This window comes from Platichthys flesus, chromosome 1, assembly GCF_949316205.1.
Source record: "Platichthys flesus chromosome 1, fPlaFle2.1, whole genome shotgun sequence".
Taxonomy (NCBI): domain Eukaryota; kingdom Metazoa; phylum Chordata; class Actinopteri; order Pleuronectiformes; family Pleuronectidae; genus Platichthys; species Platichthys flesus.
In genome coordinates, this window is record NC_084945.1 from 9,526,841 (window position 1) to 9,542,498 (window position 15,658).

At 44.0% G+C, this 15,658-nt stretch overlaps 1 protein-coding gene across 1 annotated transcript; it reads right to left on the reverse strand.

The window, feature by feature from the left end:
• Positions 1 to 276: 276 nt before the first annotated feature.
• gas6 (growth arrest-specific 6) lies at positions 277 to 14,954 on the reverse strand. Its single transcript, XM_062381555.1, has 15 exons — positions 14,473 to 14,954; positions 14,072 to 14,232; positions 10,840 to 10,864; positions 10,668 to 10,730; positions 8,542 to 8,664; positions 7,416 to 7,535; positions 7,004 to 7,126; positions 5,636 to 5,757; positions 5,138 to 5,256; positions 4,279 to 4,468; positions 4,018 to 4,182; positions 3,762 to 3,930; positions 3,440 to 3,579; positions 3,158 to 3,359; positions 277 to 2,381 (listed from the first exon to the last, which is right to left on the reverse strand). The coding sequence occupies exons 1-15, from the start codon at positions 14,549 to 14,551 to the stop codon at positions 2,227 to 2,229; spliced, it is 1,956 nt and encodes a 651-aa protein (XP_062237539.1). The 5' UTR covers positions 14,552 to 14,954; the 3' UTR covers positions 277 to 2,226.
• Positions 14,955 to 15,658: the final 704 nt, after the last annotated feature.

Consider the following 15,658-nt stretch of genomic DNA (forward strand, 5'->3'; position numbering starts at 1 on the left):
GGGCCACTGTAGTTACACTACTCGTTTGTTAGAGAAGTTACGCGCCAGCCGCCAGTTAGGCCTAGGTTAGCACAAAGTCTTCAAATGGGGAAATGGAAAGTCTAGATCTGTCTGAACGTAATAAAATCCACCTTCCACATGTTGTGTGTTTGTTTACTGATGTCACCTCAGCATCAGTGTACCAGCAACACTCAGTGCTGTGCTACATTTACCTCCTCATTACCACTCATGGCTATACTGCTAAACCTTTAGAACAATAACAACATGTCACACACGCAGCAGGAAATGAAAAGTTTATCTTGTAACATAACCACATAGCATACAAATCCATTGATGGAAAACACATTTCATACGATCGCTTTTATTTTTGTTTTGTTTTTAAATAGGATTTTTCACTGTCGAGGGAAGTTTTAAAACTGAAAAGGCAGACTTCTCTCAGCATCATACACATACTGGCAGTTAAAGTGAAAAATAAAAACTAAAGAGAAGTTCAATATACAACAACAGATATTATAAAAAAAAACAACATAAGACATCAAGCTCTATATTCCGGCAGTCATTCGTCAGAAAACTGGAAAATGAAACATTACAGAGAGAAGTCAAATAGCACTGGAGGCCTTTTGGTATTTCTCAATCACAATGCTCCTGACATTCTTTATCTTGATTGAGTTTTGATTTGCTCAGCACCTATAAATCTAAATTAAAAACAGAGTACCTAATGATTGACAGTACTTAGATCCCTGGCTATTGCTCTGATGCAAAAAAGAAAAAGAAATGAAAAGGGAATGGATTTGTTGCTCAACCCTTTTTTTTTTTTTAAAGAAGCAGATGAAATGAAGCGACTCAGATTACGGTTTAACTTTGGATCAACTTAAAATGTGCAGAAAACCTCAGTGAGCATAAGGTAGTGTTTGTTTTCTGTCTTCTAAAAAGCATTGTACAGTCACATTATTTACATATTCAGTATTTTACAGCGCACTCTTCTCTTAACCCTCAGTAGCTTGTGTGGTGCGAATGATGCAGTGCTCTCTCTCCTTCATGGAGCGGGCCCCCTCCTGTGTCCCTGTGCTTCTGAGACTAATCTGTAGTCCGCCGCTCGTGTATGTGGCAGGTTTTTAACTGTGAGTCTGGGGGGGGGTTCTGAGGGAAAGAAGGGGCCATCGTGATGAAGTTATATCGATTGATTATTGAGAATCGGGGTGTCGGACAAGTTCTTTAACGGACTGTAATACTTCCAAAATGCATAGTGTGTTGACTGCTCTGTTTGTGTGTCACAGCACTGCACCCCTGTGGAAAAGCTGACCTGTCGAGAAGTTTGGGTTGGTTGTTCTTGGCAGGCACGTGGTCGGTTTTTAAGGTTGCAGGCAGACATGGATTGCTGCTTCGATCGAGAAAATGGCTTCAGGTGGCAGTCCATTTCTACCTGCAACAATGTGCAAGGTTTTCTCTAGAGCACAAAGCTGTGCCTAGTATCAAGCCTGGTAGAGGACAAGATTTGTCTTATAAGGAGGAAATAATATGTATTTAGTCCACATCGACTACTCAAACATTATACACCTAACACTAGATCCAAGCACCTAATTCCACATTCTCTCTGCTGATTTATTGACTTTCTTTTCCGTGCCTGTGTTCTTCCCCTATTTCATCGGATTCTGCACGAGGCTTTGATTATTTGAAGCTTTGTGAACGTGGGCCTCTGGTGAACTGGATGTAAGCAACATGACCTCAGCTCTATCAGCTGAGATTCTGCAGCTAAGAGTCATTTCCAGTCAGATCTGTATTTTTAGCACAGGATGCCAGGCGCAATAGGCTGACCCGAGATCAACCAGTTAACATATTACAGATAAGACCCTGTATGTTCCTGTGGGCTGACAAGGTTGTGATACATGGGCAGTTCTGAGGCAATGTTGTGCAGCATTTATTCCCACATCTTCTGCTCAGTGAAGCGGATGTTGACCACCAGCTGATTAACAACCCAACTAATTGACAATACTGTGAAAATCCCTGCACACACCTCTAGGAAGCAGTGTTGTCACAGTGGAGGGACAGGCTGATCCTGGGTTAAGGCTCAGCCTGCACCACAATACCTGGTCTAGTTTGTTTTTTTTTACATTCCAATCTGAAAGATCTCCCCCACTGGTCAAAAACTTTTATAAGTATATGGAAATCATCCCCATTGCCTCAATCAACTGCTTATGGATCAGTTTTGGCAGACTGACACGCTGGTCACTGGTGGGAGTCCAGCAGGGGGCAGGAGTGTGAGCGGATGTCGTTGTGCTTATGGATGGCCTGGTCCAAGTCCAGAGGCCGTCTGTTTACGCTGACCTCCATACAGCCGCTGTAGGGGGCTGACACCAGCGTGGAAACCAACAGGACGTCGTCTGAGGGATGAAACAACAACATGTGAACGAGTGTGGTGACAGTTTTTTTCAGAATAACAATTTGGCAAAAACCACAAAATCTTTATTATGTTATCTTTCCAGTTAAATCTTGCACAGCTGTGCAGAACGAAGGAAGCTGTGACTGAATTTAAAGTTAAATACAAGAATAACCAACAATTACATAGGAGAAATGTCTGACATTCATTTTAATTTTTCAATATGTCTTTAACGAATAACCTAATTTCCACTTACTATAAGATAACTTAGAAGAGCTTGAGATGCCTCTACTATTTCAATAATTTGAATTTGTAAGACTGTTCCGGGTTCATCCAAACTACTCAGCAGCAGAGGTTCCTCACAGAAGTGAGACAAACCAGTGTGTGACAGAAGTGCGAAATTAAGAGTCCTCTCTGAAACTTATCATCCTATTGTCACAGTTATATCTGACAGCGGGTGTTTATGTTGGATCAGAACATGTGAGAGAAATTCTGCGATCGGAGCAAAATTTGGAGCAGGAGCATGTTTTGGGTCTTGATGAGCTGGAGCTTTTATTTACTGACTAATGACCTGAACTGCAGTTTGACCTGAAAGGCAGGATCGTTCATGGGACAGGACACTGTTGTGAGATCAGATATAAGGAGAGATATGGCTTCCACATCGGTATTGTCTAACTGAGCATTAACGGGTCGTGCCCTGCTTGTCTTAATGGAATGCCACTGCTATTTATCTTAGAATAACATCCTGCAAAGTGTGCACATAAACATGTGGGCCCTCACCAGGGAGGCCTCCTAGGAAGGTGGTGGATTGAGAGAAGAGGTCGGTAGGAACTTCAGTGTCTTCACTTCTTCCAGCCTGGCCATCGACCAGCAGCAGCGTCTGGTTGCCCGTGATCGTCACCTGGATTTCATGACTCTCACCGTCACACAGTGGAGCGGGAGAACTGGCGATGATGGCATCACCGGTAGACACCAGAACAAACTGAAGACACACAAAAGAGGTAAGTTTCCAAAACGAACATACAGCTTTTATACAAACTATTTCCGCACACATCTACTCACATCTCTCCATTCATCCGTGCCAGGATGATAGTTGGCCAGAGCGATGGAGAGAGGGACTCTGTCCTGGTAAACAAGTGCAAACAGCACACCCATAGCGACGGTTGGACGCAGGGTCAACTTGAGGCTCAGATTCTGTGATTCTGACGTGAGAACAGAAAGTCATGAACTTTGTCGACAAACAAGACCGTTTACAAAAGTGTAGGCAGTAATGTAAATCGACTTATAGTGATCCAAACAAATGAAACATTGACCAACTGCTGCAGGAAGAAGGTAATTAAACTGAGTTATGCAAGCTTCAAACACACTAACACACAAGCTGTACCATAGCTGATGTTGAAGAGAGCGAAGCCTGTGCCGGGGTAATAAGCTCCAGGATTCTCTGTGCTGAAGCACTGCATGTTGTCGTTGGACCGAATGGTCTCCTGTATGGAGGAGTCTTCACCCGTCAGCCACCGCCACTCCCTCATACAGCCGTCCAGACGAGGGTTCACCTGTGAAATGAAAACCACATTAGAGGAAAATGTAAAGAACGTACGGTACAAATTCAAGAAAACACAAGAGCACATGCAAATTCACACCTGATTGACGAGGCCATCCTCTCTGAATGGGACTCCGCCCACGGTGAGGTTGAGTTCGTGCATGCCTTTCTTCAGTGTAAACAGATCACCATTCACTGCGATCTTCATGACGGCCTCCCTGTCGATCTTAATCACTAGACTCCGCCCCTGCTCCTCCACGGAGATCTGACGAGAAAACAGGACATTTGGGGAACATTGGATCAGCTAATGAAGCTCCTGTAGACAGCGTTTTATTTTTCCACGACGGCTGAAGCCTCCAACCTTTCTCCATTGGCCGTCATTGACGATTGGTCCGGTGCTGGTCACCCTGCTGACTGTGCCATACTTAAGCTGCAGCTCCAGCTTCCCGCGGTGCATCGCCAGCACGATCCACGAACTGTTCAGGTGACCACCGGCAAAGAAAATCACCCCCTCAGGATCGTAGGTACGGAGGTCGAATTCTGCTGAGAAGCTGAGAAGAGGTGGAGATTGAGGGGAGGTTAGGTATGAGCATGTGTGTTTAAATGACAGAGTAAAAAAAAATTGTGACAAAAATAGTTTTATCTGCTAACCACTCTGATAATGTGGGTGGTATTTTCCTCCCCGCTAATATTAGAAAATATTTTTAGAATTGGCTGACTCGATTTCTCACGGTGTCTATGTATGGTAAAAAACATGTCTCTTTTAAGACCTGGGATGAACTGTTCAACCACTTTACGATAAACACTCTATAAAAAAAAGATTTAAACAAGAAAAGATTTTAAAAGGTTTTGCCTGAAGCATTTTCTTTGAACTACATTTTGAAAGGAGGTGAAAAAGAGTCAAGTGGGAGCATATTTCTGAGAGAAAGTTAATCCCCTTATCTTCTTAGGCATTTTAAAATCAACAAACATGCAGAAACTTGAAAACATTTTCAAGGTCAATGCTTTTCTAATCGTAGTGCTGGGATGATTTGTTGCCAGAGTAATGTGACACGTTTCCAAACAAATTTGGCAAAAAGTAACGTTACTGGACAAACGATTTTGTTCATTATTAGTTTAACAAGAATCATGGAACTGGAAAAGGTCAATCATTGTCCTATGATCCTGTCAAAAGACAACAGTTGAAGTTGATGAGCATCAACAAAGAACAATTTTCTCACCCAGTTTGAATCCTCCTGCGGAATCTCAGCCTCACCACCGGCACGCCACTGAACATGCGGCCCAGGTAAAGAGAACGAGAGTTCCTCTTCAGAGACGGCGACAAACAGGGAGTTATATTCTAAAGGAAAAAAACAAATTGGAGATCAGGCACGCTGCCACATCATGAGAACCACACAAGTTTCCCAAAGCTGCAGCTTCACTCATACAACAGGTTTCTGCAGGTTCACCGAGTTCAATTGAAGACTTTTTAATATAGGAAAAAATACAACAACATATTTAATGACCCTACCAGTTAAAATATAACTGTGACAACAATCCTTCTTTTACAAGAGTGTGACGTTTCCCAGAATCTGGCATTCACTCATAAAAACATTTTTACATTCAGTGTTGCCAATGGCAGGCAAGAGAAAATGTATAGTTTTATAGATCTTTTACAACTAGAGCGGAAGCTGAAATCTGAAATGGCTGCTCAATATACAACAGTTAGTGTATTTCACCTTACAGCCCCTGAGGTCCTGGCCCAGCTTCATGCCCTGTCGACCATCACAGAAGCAACGGAAACTCCCGGGAGTGTTCAGACACTCCCCTGCACACACACCTGTCAAGCACTCATCCACATCTGAAGAGTGACAGAGCAGGATGGAGAAAAATTAAAGAGAAGGAGAGATGAAAGTGACTACTGATATACAAAGAGTTTCAGAGCAGCAGACCGTTCTGTAAATTAACAACAACACATCACATCATTGGTGATCCACATTGGTGGAATTAGTCAAAACATGAACTTCCGAGGATCAGAAAAACATCACAGGAATGTATGAAAGAAAATGTGTTTTATCAGGGAATGCAAACAAAACTCGAGCCAAGTGGTCTTTGACGGTGACGGGGTTGTGTCTCTCTACTTCATGTACAACCTTACATGGCCACGAGGACCTTGTCTATAATTACTGTTATTTCTCTGAGGAGAGACATGGAGGTTATGAAAAGTCTGGTTTCCACAGCAGAGCACAACAGGGCTCAGAAGTGACTGATGACTTTTCCATGTTGTCAGTGAAAAATATAAATTGTATCTTTCTGTTATACATGGCTTTTTCGTGGGAAAACCAAATCGTCCTTGTGTATTTAAATATAGACTGAGCCATTTTTTATGTTTACTACTATGTATTCTGTGGAGAACAAGGATTTATCCTGTTTGATATACACAAGAACAGATTTGTGTAGTTTGAGCTCCTCATTACACTCAGCTCCAGGATTATAAGAAGAGTGTGATTGTAACATCAACATCAGCATCAACTATATAAAAAGATGGACAACATCTCCACCTCCTACCTCTATCCAGTAATTAAGCCAAAGTTTAAATTCTGCCATCTTTCACATTTGCCAGTCTTGGCAGTGCTGATTGGGGGATGGATCCTGCTGATACCTGTGCTTGACCAATCATGAGTCAGCTGTCAATAGTGATGTTTCACCCCATTCTTATAGCATCAAATAACAAATTAAAACAAAACACATGAATAAACCCCAGAGCGATTACAACTAACTCAATAACAGAAACCATCTTTTGAGTAAAAATGTATTTGACATATTTTGACTTTTGAGTTTACTCAATGTCCAATTAATTAACATGGAGGAGGCGAGATTTCTGACCCGAACTGCTGCAGCCATTGCACACATTTAACCCAAGGAGACATTGACCTGTTACCTACTTAAACAGTGTCTGCAAATGTCTCCGCATTCCTTTCCTGACCTCGCAACACAGCTGCACGAATTCCCGCTGAGCCTTAAGCTGCTCCTCACTTACTTTTCATCAAACTGTGTGTGACTTTCTTCTAATGTGTGTGTGGTGTGTGTGTATGTTAGTCGCTTACCAACACATGTCTTGGTTTCGTTGTCGTAGACATAGCCGGCATCACACAAGCACTCATAGCTGCCGTCCTTATTCTCACATCGCGCTGTTCCACACACACCTGCGTCCTCACACTCATTCACATCTGAAAGACACAAACTGTGGTCACAGCTGCACAAGACTGATGGAGACTCAATAAAAACCAAGATGACCTTAACATCAACCCCTCTGCTGGAAAAGACATGATCTAATCCTTTGTGTGTATAATAAAAAAGGAAACCTACCAACAAAAGTATTAGCAATAACAACCAAAGTTATAAGGTAATAATAATAAATAACTCTGAGACTGAAGTCGTTAAATCTCCAAAGCAAACTCTGCAGGACCTACATGAATACAGTTGTTAGGTTATGTGCATCTGTGGTTTGTGGCTTACCATTACACATCTGGCGTCCTACCAACATGTATCCTTGGTGACAGGAGCAGCGGTAACTGCCCATAGTGTTGTTGCACTCGTGATCACACCCTCCGTTTCTCTTGCTGCACTCGTCGACATCTGCGAATAGGATGGTAGTGCAGTCAGCGTGAGCGCAGGGAAAAACATCATCATGGGCCGTGCACAGCATTAGGTTGTTAGGCGTGTGTTGCGATTTCCCATAGCAGGCAAATTCATGATCCAAATGTACTTAACGAGACCAGTTTTTAAAAAATCACATTTGACATTCTCAATGGTTAGTTTGATACAGGTTGAAGAGCTGACATAAATATCGTATGAATTAGTGCTTTGTTAAAACAGCTTACAAGTAACTGACACACTGTGGCGGAGTGTTTTAGGAGCAGTGTGGTTGTCAAGTGGAAAAGGCTCGGACCGAGTTCGACTGAATCTGCTTTGGTTTCCTCTCACGGTAAGGTGGCAGGATGAGTCAGAGTGGAAATGTGAGGAATAATGGCCGTGCCATAAATCAGACAAACATATTTCTCCCTCACAGAGTGTGTGTGTTTTTAAGTTTTGTATGCTTTCCTGATCCGTTTAGCAAGCCTTTGCTCTGAATTTCACTTTTTCTCAGAGGAGATACAGATTTGACTCTCTACAGAGACTCGCTCGGTTTCTGACGTGAACTCTGTGACCACAGTTCCCGTTCATAGAGTTCATATTGATGTGACACACAATTCACACATCATTAATAACAGCGGTGTCGGCAGCAGCAGCAGCAGCACTTGGTTTCTTAATATTCACTTCAACAATGACAGCTGCAGCTATTATAATAAAATAAAAACTAAAATTGAGTTTAGCAAGGGTAAATAAATTCCAGCACCACTGAGATGTAAAATGATGTGAAATATAATATATAGAACTAATATAAGAGAGGGATGGAGCTCTTTCTCTCAGTTGACAGGGAAGCGATTGGCTGTCAGAACCAAGGTCACAGTGTTGACATCTACCCAGTGACGCTGGACGTGACACTGTATGACGGGGCAAAAATTCCTCTGCTCCTCTCTTGCATGCGACTTTTTCCTGCTGTATATTTTCTCTATCTTTTCAAAGTCGAGGATGACGGTACCTTTGTCACATCTGGCGCCCATCCAGCCTGTGAAACAGTGACACAGGAAGTCGCCCTTTTTGTCCTCGCAGCGCACCGTACCTCTGGCGTTACAGGGAGAGGGAGAGCACTGGTCTGGAATATCTTCAAGAGAGAGGAAAAACAAGGAATTAAGTGTCATCATTGTTTTGTGATTGGTACAAACCGGATGCGCTCGGTACATGTGATTGTAAAGTGATAGCAGATAGACGAAGGGCATCTCTGATGTTCTGCATATCAGGACATCAATATAAATAGCCTAATGCTGGCTAAGCTCTCCTGCCAGAGATGCCCTAGTTCAGGCCTTCCCAGCATACCTGACCTCCAGCGCTCAAGAAGAAACGGATGTTTGTAGCTGTATTTAACTATCTCTTCATTTAAGGCTTGTCCTGTTTCTGTTAAATAGTGTCACTTGAGTTCTCGCCAAACTTGTGTAAGTGAGCTTGTGTAAATCTTTTCTCTCCCCCTTCAGTTTCTTTTTCCTAGAAGAGGAGTTTTGAGTGCTCGACAAGTCCGGGCATGTTAGCTGCAGCTCAGAAAGAGAGAGTTACAGACAGGGACAGTGCATGGGGGAACTGAGGGGAGCAAGAGAGCCAGAGTTCACATCTGCAAGCAAATCATTTTCCATTGGCTGACAATACAATGCAAGGTTGTATCCTAATTAATATATATTTACTACATATAGACAATAAATGTAGTGAAAATGAGCATCAATTACATGAAGCAGATGTATAAAGCTGCATTTCTGCCAGATTTTACTGCCAATTTATACCAACCACAAATGAATGGATACTGTGTTATGTCATTTAGAAAGTGCTGAAGATAGTGATGATTAATAAAATGTATATTTTCAAAGGCATCAAATAGATGCACGGCTTTCAGCAAAAGGATGAGTCATGTAACTCATCACAGTCATAAACAGCAATATTGAGAATCAGTGAATGAAAGTTCTCTCGACAACTACAGCAATGAAAAACTTTTGTATAATTCTATAATCGGATTTCATTTTAATGATGCAGAAATCTAAATTTATTTGTTGATGTCAAATGTCATTCGCTATAATTGTGATATATGAAATGGAAATAAACAAAATATGGATGCAACTAAGTAGGGATAGCAGATAAAGGGGATAGATGCAGGAAGGATTGTAAGAATAAACTCTTTCTGTTGTGCCTACAAATAAATACACTTTGGTTGGTAGCATGGCCAAAAAAATCTAATAATTTGTATATGTGGAATCTGCTTTTTGACACTGGTTTACCACCCACCACTAAATAGATAATGGTTTACAACCCACCACTAAACAGATACTGGTTTACCGTCCCCCTCTGACTGAAACAGGTGCAGGGGGACAGAGATTTGCAGTGAGAGAGAACGATGGTGCGCTGAATGATAAGCAAAAAAAAAAAAGAACCACCGTATCTTTAAGTGCCACGATGCTGCAGCTGAGTCACGGAACCAACACCCCCCCCCCACACACACACACACACCCCTCTCCCGGCCTCCTCGGCCAATCGCAGCGAAGCCGGGTCGGTGCCGGTCTCTTGTATCCTGATGCAGCAGAAATCCTGTGCTCCACTCACGACCGACGTTTGATTCACGTCACTCGCGCACGCTGAGCCAGCTCACGGAGGAGCTGGTGCAGTCGCCCAGAGCTCGAGGGAGGGAGAGTGTGACGTTGAGAGGGGTGTGTTGCTCATTCACCAATGTGCGGCATCACTGTGGCAAAGTGCTGCAATGTTACTGATAGCGACCTGCTGGGATCACGCACATATGGCACGATCCCTCCAACGTCAGAGACACATACAGCAGGAGGTGACCTGGAGATGACGCAAACAAAATCCAGCATCTTTTCATCGTCCTTCCTTGCATTACCTTTTTTACACTTGGAGAGTGTGTGTGCCGGCATGAGACTGCAGAGCAATGATACTGCAGTGTAGCCCAACCCTGCACTACATCTAGGTAGCTCCCTCTGGAAGTAGTGATACTTGCACAGTGAAAAATGAGAGGGGAAGGGTGAGGGGAAAAAAGCAGCATCCATAAACTTCTATAATCAGCCATTAACGTGAAGTTGACAGACAGATAAGTAATGGTGGGAAAAAACCTACTGTGGACACACGTGACCAGATCCTGTTTCTTCTTTTCCGAGTCTCCAAACTTGTCCATGCACGCTAGAGAGAGACAAAAGTGACGAAATTGAATGACCTGATTACAAACGTATTACCAGAATCTGGCTGTTATGAGTAGAGATGAAGGGATTGTGTCAAAATGAAAACTTACCTAAATACTTTGGATAAAAGTAGTCCTAAATCAGGGAGAAGAGAGGGATAAAGTTAATAAGGTTCATAAACACGAATCTTAACAGAGCACGGTAATCCAAACAGATGCTAACAACTGGTAGGGATGTCTCTGCTAATGCTTGACACAATCTAAGGATTTGGTTTCGTTTTCGACCAGAGCTCTGTGCTCGTACTCACAGCCGGCAAGAGCGATTCATAAATAATCATTCATTTCAAGTGTGGCATTGGTCCATGTGCTGTAGGTGTCTGTGTGTTATATCGAGACAGAGCTTAAAGAGTGATTACTGTAATCTGTGTGTGTGTGTGTTCTTTCTCTAATGGGTGCGGCCTTTTGCCAGGGGCTTCCTGAGAATTCTCTGCATTCCGAATAGTTGTAGCATCCCTCTCTCCTCCTGGCTGCAGTTTTCAAAATGTTGGGAGAAGGAACAGAGGAAAGAGACTTTAGGGAGCTTATGCTGCAGTAGGAACCAGATGCAGCAAGCTGGGGTATAAAAAAGAATCAGCAATCGGAGGAAAGTTGTGCTAAAGCCAGACACATGAAGCCTGATTATAACCCCAATGGGATTGCTGATTCGTGACAGTAGTAGACAAAGCTCTGGGTGATTAGTAAGCGTAATACTCAGGTGGGACACCTTATTATTGATTATCTGTCCCTCTGGACAAGTCAGTAAACACATGAGAGTCCAGAAACTTGGAGTAATCGCTTTTGTTGCCAGTATCTGGGAACACCCCTCTCTCTCTCTCTCTCTCTCTGTCTGCAGTAGGAGAGCTGCAGTAGAAGAAAATGCAGAGTCAGAGACGGGTTTTTTTAGAATGAATAATGCAGCTATGAATGAGACTGCAGCTTTCTGTCACGACATGGTAGAAAAGCTACAGGCGTCCACACGCTGCTACACGGCTGATGTGCGTCCAGCCTGACCTAGCTTCACCTTTTCCCCTGAACCCAGCTCTACTCCACGTTTAATCCTCCCTTCCGACGGCTTCCATGTCTCCGCACTTGGATAATCTTACGAATAATCTGAGTCATGGATTGCCTCATTCCCTCGCTCTCTGCCACCATTCGCAGTGTCTAAAGTGAGTAAAGGCGACCATGAAAGAGCGGCAGAGGCATCGCCAGGCACTATGCTAACAAACACTCCCTGTGCGCACAGTTTGAACTTGTTCCGAATCCCTGACTTACAAATCATGCAATCAAACTGACAAGATGCAAAAATAAAAACATTTAGCACTGCCAGAATATACTTGTTGCTCATATTTCTTGACAGATGACATTCTGAAGATGTCCGGGCAGGAGTCTGCACCACAACTTATCCTGTTGATTAACAAAACACACACACGCTGACACATGCAACATACCACACACAGACGTCTGCTTTAAGAATTAAGAATTAAGAATTAAAGGTCTTAAGCTAATGAATGTTTACACCTCTTGGCTCAAAAGCTGAAGCATGTTTTCTGACACACTGGGTTATTTATATCTCTGGATCTGATTTGCATAATTAACACAACTAGTATTAAGCAGGCTTAGGCATTCACATGGACAGAGGCTGATTCGCGCATTCTTGAAACCAGAAGGGAAACTAATCGGCAGTAAATATTCCTGAGTACACGAGGCGCGATGGATTTGGTTTGTTGGTAAAACGGAAATGAGAAAAACAGGGGGGGGGGGGGGAGCGTGTTTGCAGATTAGTGAGGCAACGTGCATTAGTTGAATGAAACTGCTAATCAGCTCCTAAAGAGACCAATCAGAGGGGTTTGTTCATTATTCACGTGCCCTTGTGTGTAAGGACATGTAGTCGTGGACATGTCCAGACGTTACAGATGTTGAGATGGAGAAGAGATATCCAGGTGTTTCCTATTTTTGGCAGGAACCTAAGCCGAGCAGATCTCCAGCAGACAGAGACACTTTTAGCAAATGGAAGACATAAGTGACTATGTACAGGGATAGCAGTGTCTTCACTAATACTGTACTTTCACAAATTCCAGCCTAGTCACACTGACTCAACGTCTGTCACAGACACAAACTAAGAGGAGACGACAACAACATCCCAAGTCCTTGACACGAACATGTTATGTGCACTGATGGCCATCAGCGATCTGGACTTATTGGAGCATGAACATCACCAGCCCAGACAGTGAATCATTAGGGTAGTGTCACATTGCATTCATCAGTTTGCCGTCAATATGAAACCAACCAACCTCACAGCCTTATGGTAAATGACAAATACACAATGGCAGAAGTTACATTATATATTGTAACCGTGTTTTGAAGATCTAATAGTTACGTTTTTTGGTGCCTAAGGAGACGAGGGGGGTGTGATGTTGGGGGGTGTGATGCTGTGCATGAGTTGGAACTACATGCAACCTTTAAGACATTTAAGTCTTGTTTTGACGCTACACACAGGGGCGGATCCAGAGGTGGGGCCAGGGGGGCATTCAAGTACACAATGTCCTTGAACAAGGAACAAGTTCTCAAATCTGTTCAATGAATGCCAACACAATCGGGTCCGGACATTCTCTGGAGCTGGCCTTTGTCAAAGGAACAACGCAGCGGGAGATTCTTCGCTCAGACGTGTTCACAACAACACAGGAATGGCCGGGGTTTTAACGTGACGGGTGGCGCAGCGGGCAGGGGCAGGATGTAACGCATCACTTCTGCTGCGGGGTTCACAGTTTTGTTTACAGCACATCGACACTGGCGTTGACTCTTATCACCAAAAGCTCTCTTGACTGTTTCGTCAAGGTCTTCTACGTGTGTGTCATCTGCTGTGTTCACACATCTACTTCTCCTGGACTTCTACAGTCATTATACTAGGAGGTCATGCGGATGAAGTCTGCAGGAACTACGGAGCGTCTCACTGAGACCCTTGCCTTCACTCATGCATCTCCTCTGGTGAGAATACTGAGGTACTGCGCAGTGCAAGTCCAGTGCGTGTCTGAAAGCGGCTTCAGATGTTTGCAGTCTCACAGACAGCCCCTCTGGAGAATGTCAGGAGATTATCCGGAGTTCAGTGCATGTCTGAAAGCAGCCTTAGACATTTGCGTTCTCACAGACAGCCCATCTGGAGAATGTCAGGAGATTATCCGGCGTGTCTGAAGGTCTTAACTGAATCAGGATGGATGTCGGTCATACAGTTGCCCCCTCTGTGTGCATCTAGAACCCTCCTAGATGCCTAGAGTCCTCTGGCTGTATACAGAAGTGAAGTACTCACAGTCTCCGGGTCGTTCTCAAACACCTCCCTGGCCTCCTCCTTGGTGCACCTCTCCTCCACGCACTCCCTCTCCAAGTGGCCCTGCTTCGTCTCCTCGAACACTTGGTTGGCTCTCCGGTGTCTGCTCAGGAACTGGTTCGCCTCCTCAGGGGACAAGGAAACTAAAAATAGAAGAAGAAGAAGAAAACTAAATACGGTGTTCAGAAAGGAACAGGGGGCAAGGAAGGGGTCAGGCAGCTCGGGGGAGTTTGGAGAAATCTGCGGCTCCAAAAAAAACAAAACATTGGACGGAGGTTGCGAAACATCAGCAGTTGATGACTTTGATAAATCAGCCGCAACACAAATGTCAAAGGGGAATTAGCAGGGTTAGCTAGCCACCTAGCATGCGAGTGTTTACTTACTGCCGTGGGAGCAGCGGACACCCAGCAGCATGATCAGCAGGGCGGCCGATGAGAGGGACTTCGTCGGGGTCAGCCGCATTGTTCAGCCGCTGTGTCTGCGCCAAGCTCCGGAAACTTTCTCCTGTCCCGTTCCCTGCCTCCTCCTCCTTGTCCTCCGCTTCTCCTCTGTGTCTCTGTCCCCCCCAACGCGTCTCTCAATGTCACCACTGTCCGCACCCGAGGACACACTGCAGGTATTCAGGTGGATCCACGTTTCTTTTTTGCAGATGCGGGTTTAATTCACCGCCGCAGGAAGGTTGCGAGCTAAACTGTGCGGTGCTTCTCACGCATTAACTACCAGCGACCTCGTTTTCCTTTTAACTCTCACTTGCGGTTCAGCTGGTCCCCCATTGCGGGCTTTACTTAAGTTTCCCGAGCCTCCTCTCTGTGTGTCTCCGCTCCGGTGCTCGGTGCTCTGTGGCTGGACTCAGTCTGCTGCACGCCTCGGCTGCAGCTGCCTCGGGAGGGGGAGTATCTGTGGGCAGGAGTTTGTCAGTGATGCAGCCCCACGGTTACCACTCATGGCCGGAGCCACCTCGAAACAGGGGTCCTGGGGCAGCAAATGTGCGGTTGGGCCCCCCCCCCCCCCCCCCCCAATAAAACAAATAACTTGTTTTTTAACAAACAGAAAACTGAAGGAGAATTCATTATTTTCGAAAAAGAACCAAACAAAATAATTTATTCCAGATTCTCAAGTGGTGGCAGAGAGAGCCACTGAAATTCACATTTCATTAAATACATGTCATTTCAGTTGACACCAAAGCGATTTAGAATCAGTGCATTCAACACTCAAAACACCGCAAATTAAGAAATGATGGTGATTTTATTACCCATCAAATCCTGTTTGATTTGTTTTAATCCCACTATACGTAGAATGGTGTATGGGTATGTATACCCTTCCTTCCTGCAGCCACCAGGTGGCGATGAGAAACCATGGCTTCACTTTTGGAGAGCTGATATGTCATCCATCTTTATGTAAAGTCTATGGTTGCAGTATTAAAGTTATTTGGAATGTAACATTACACAATTAAATACAATAAAAGACAACATATGTTAAGTTATACTATATTATTACATTGATTAATTTTGAATGAAAGTATATTTAGTGACTGGAGTGGACTCACGATATTGTTCAATATGTTGGACT

Bases quoted from the DNA above. Each gene is read 5' to 3' on its own strand.
- gas6 (XM_062381555.1), bottom strand. From the start codon at position 14,551: ATGCGGCTGACCCCGACGAAGTCCCTCTCATCGGCCGCCCTGCTGATC. The intron at 8,665-10,667 runs GTAGGTTTTTTC...TCTCTCTTGAAG, and splicing joins TCTGGTCACGTGTGTCCACA to ATATTCCAGACCAGTGCTCT. The intron at 7,536-8,541 runs GTACCGTCATCC...TCCTATTCGCAG, and splicing joins GGGCGCCAGATGTGACAAAG to ATGTCGACGAGTGCAGCAAG.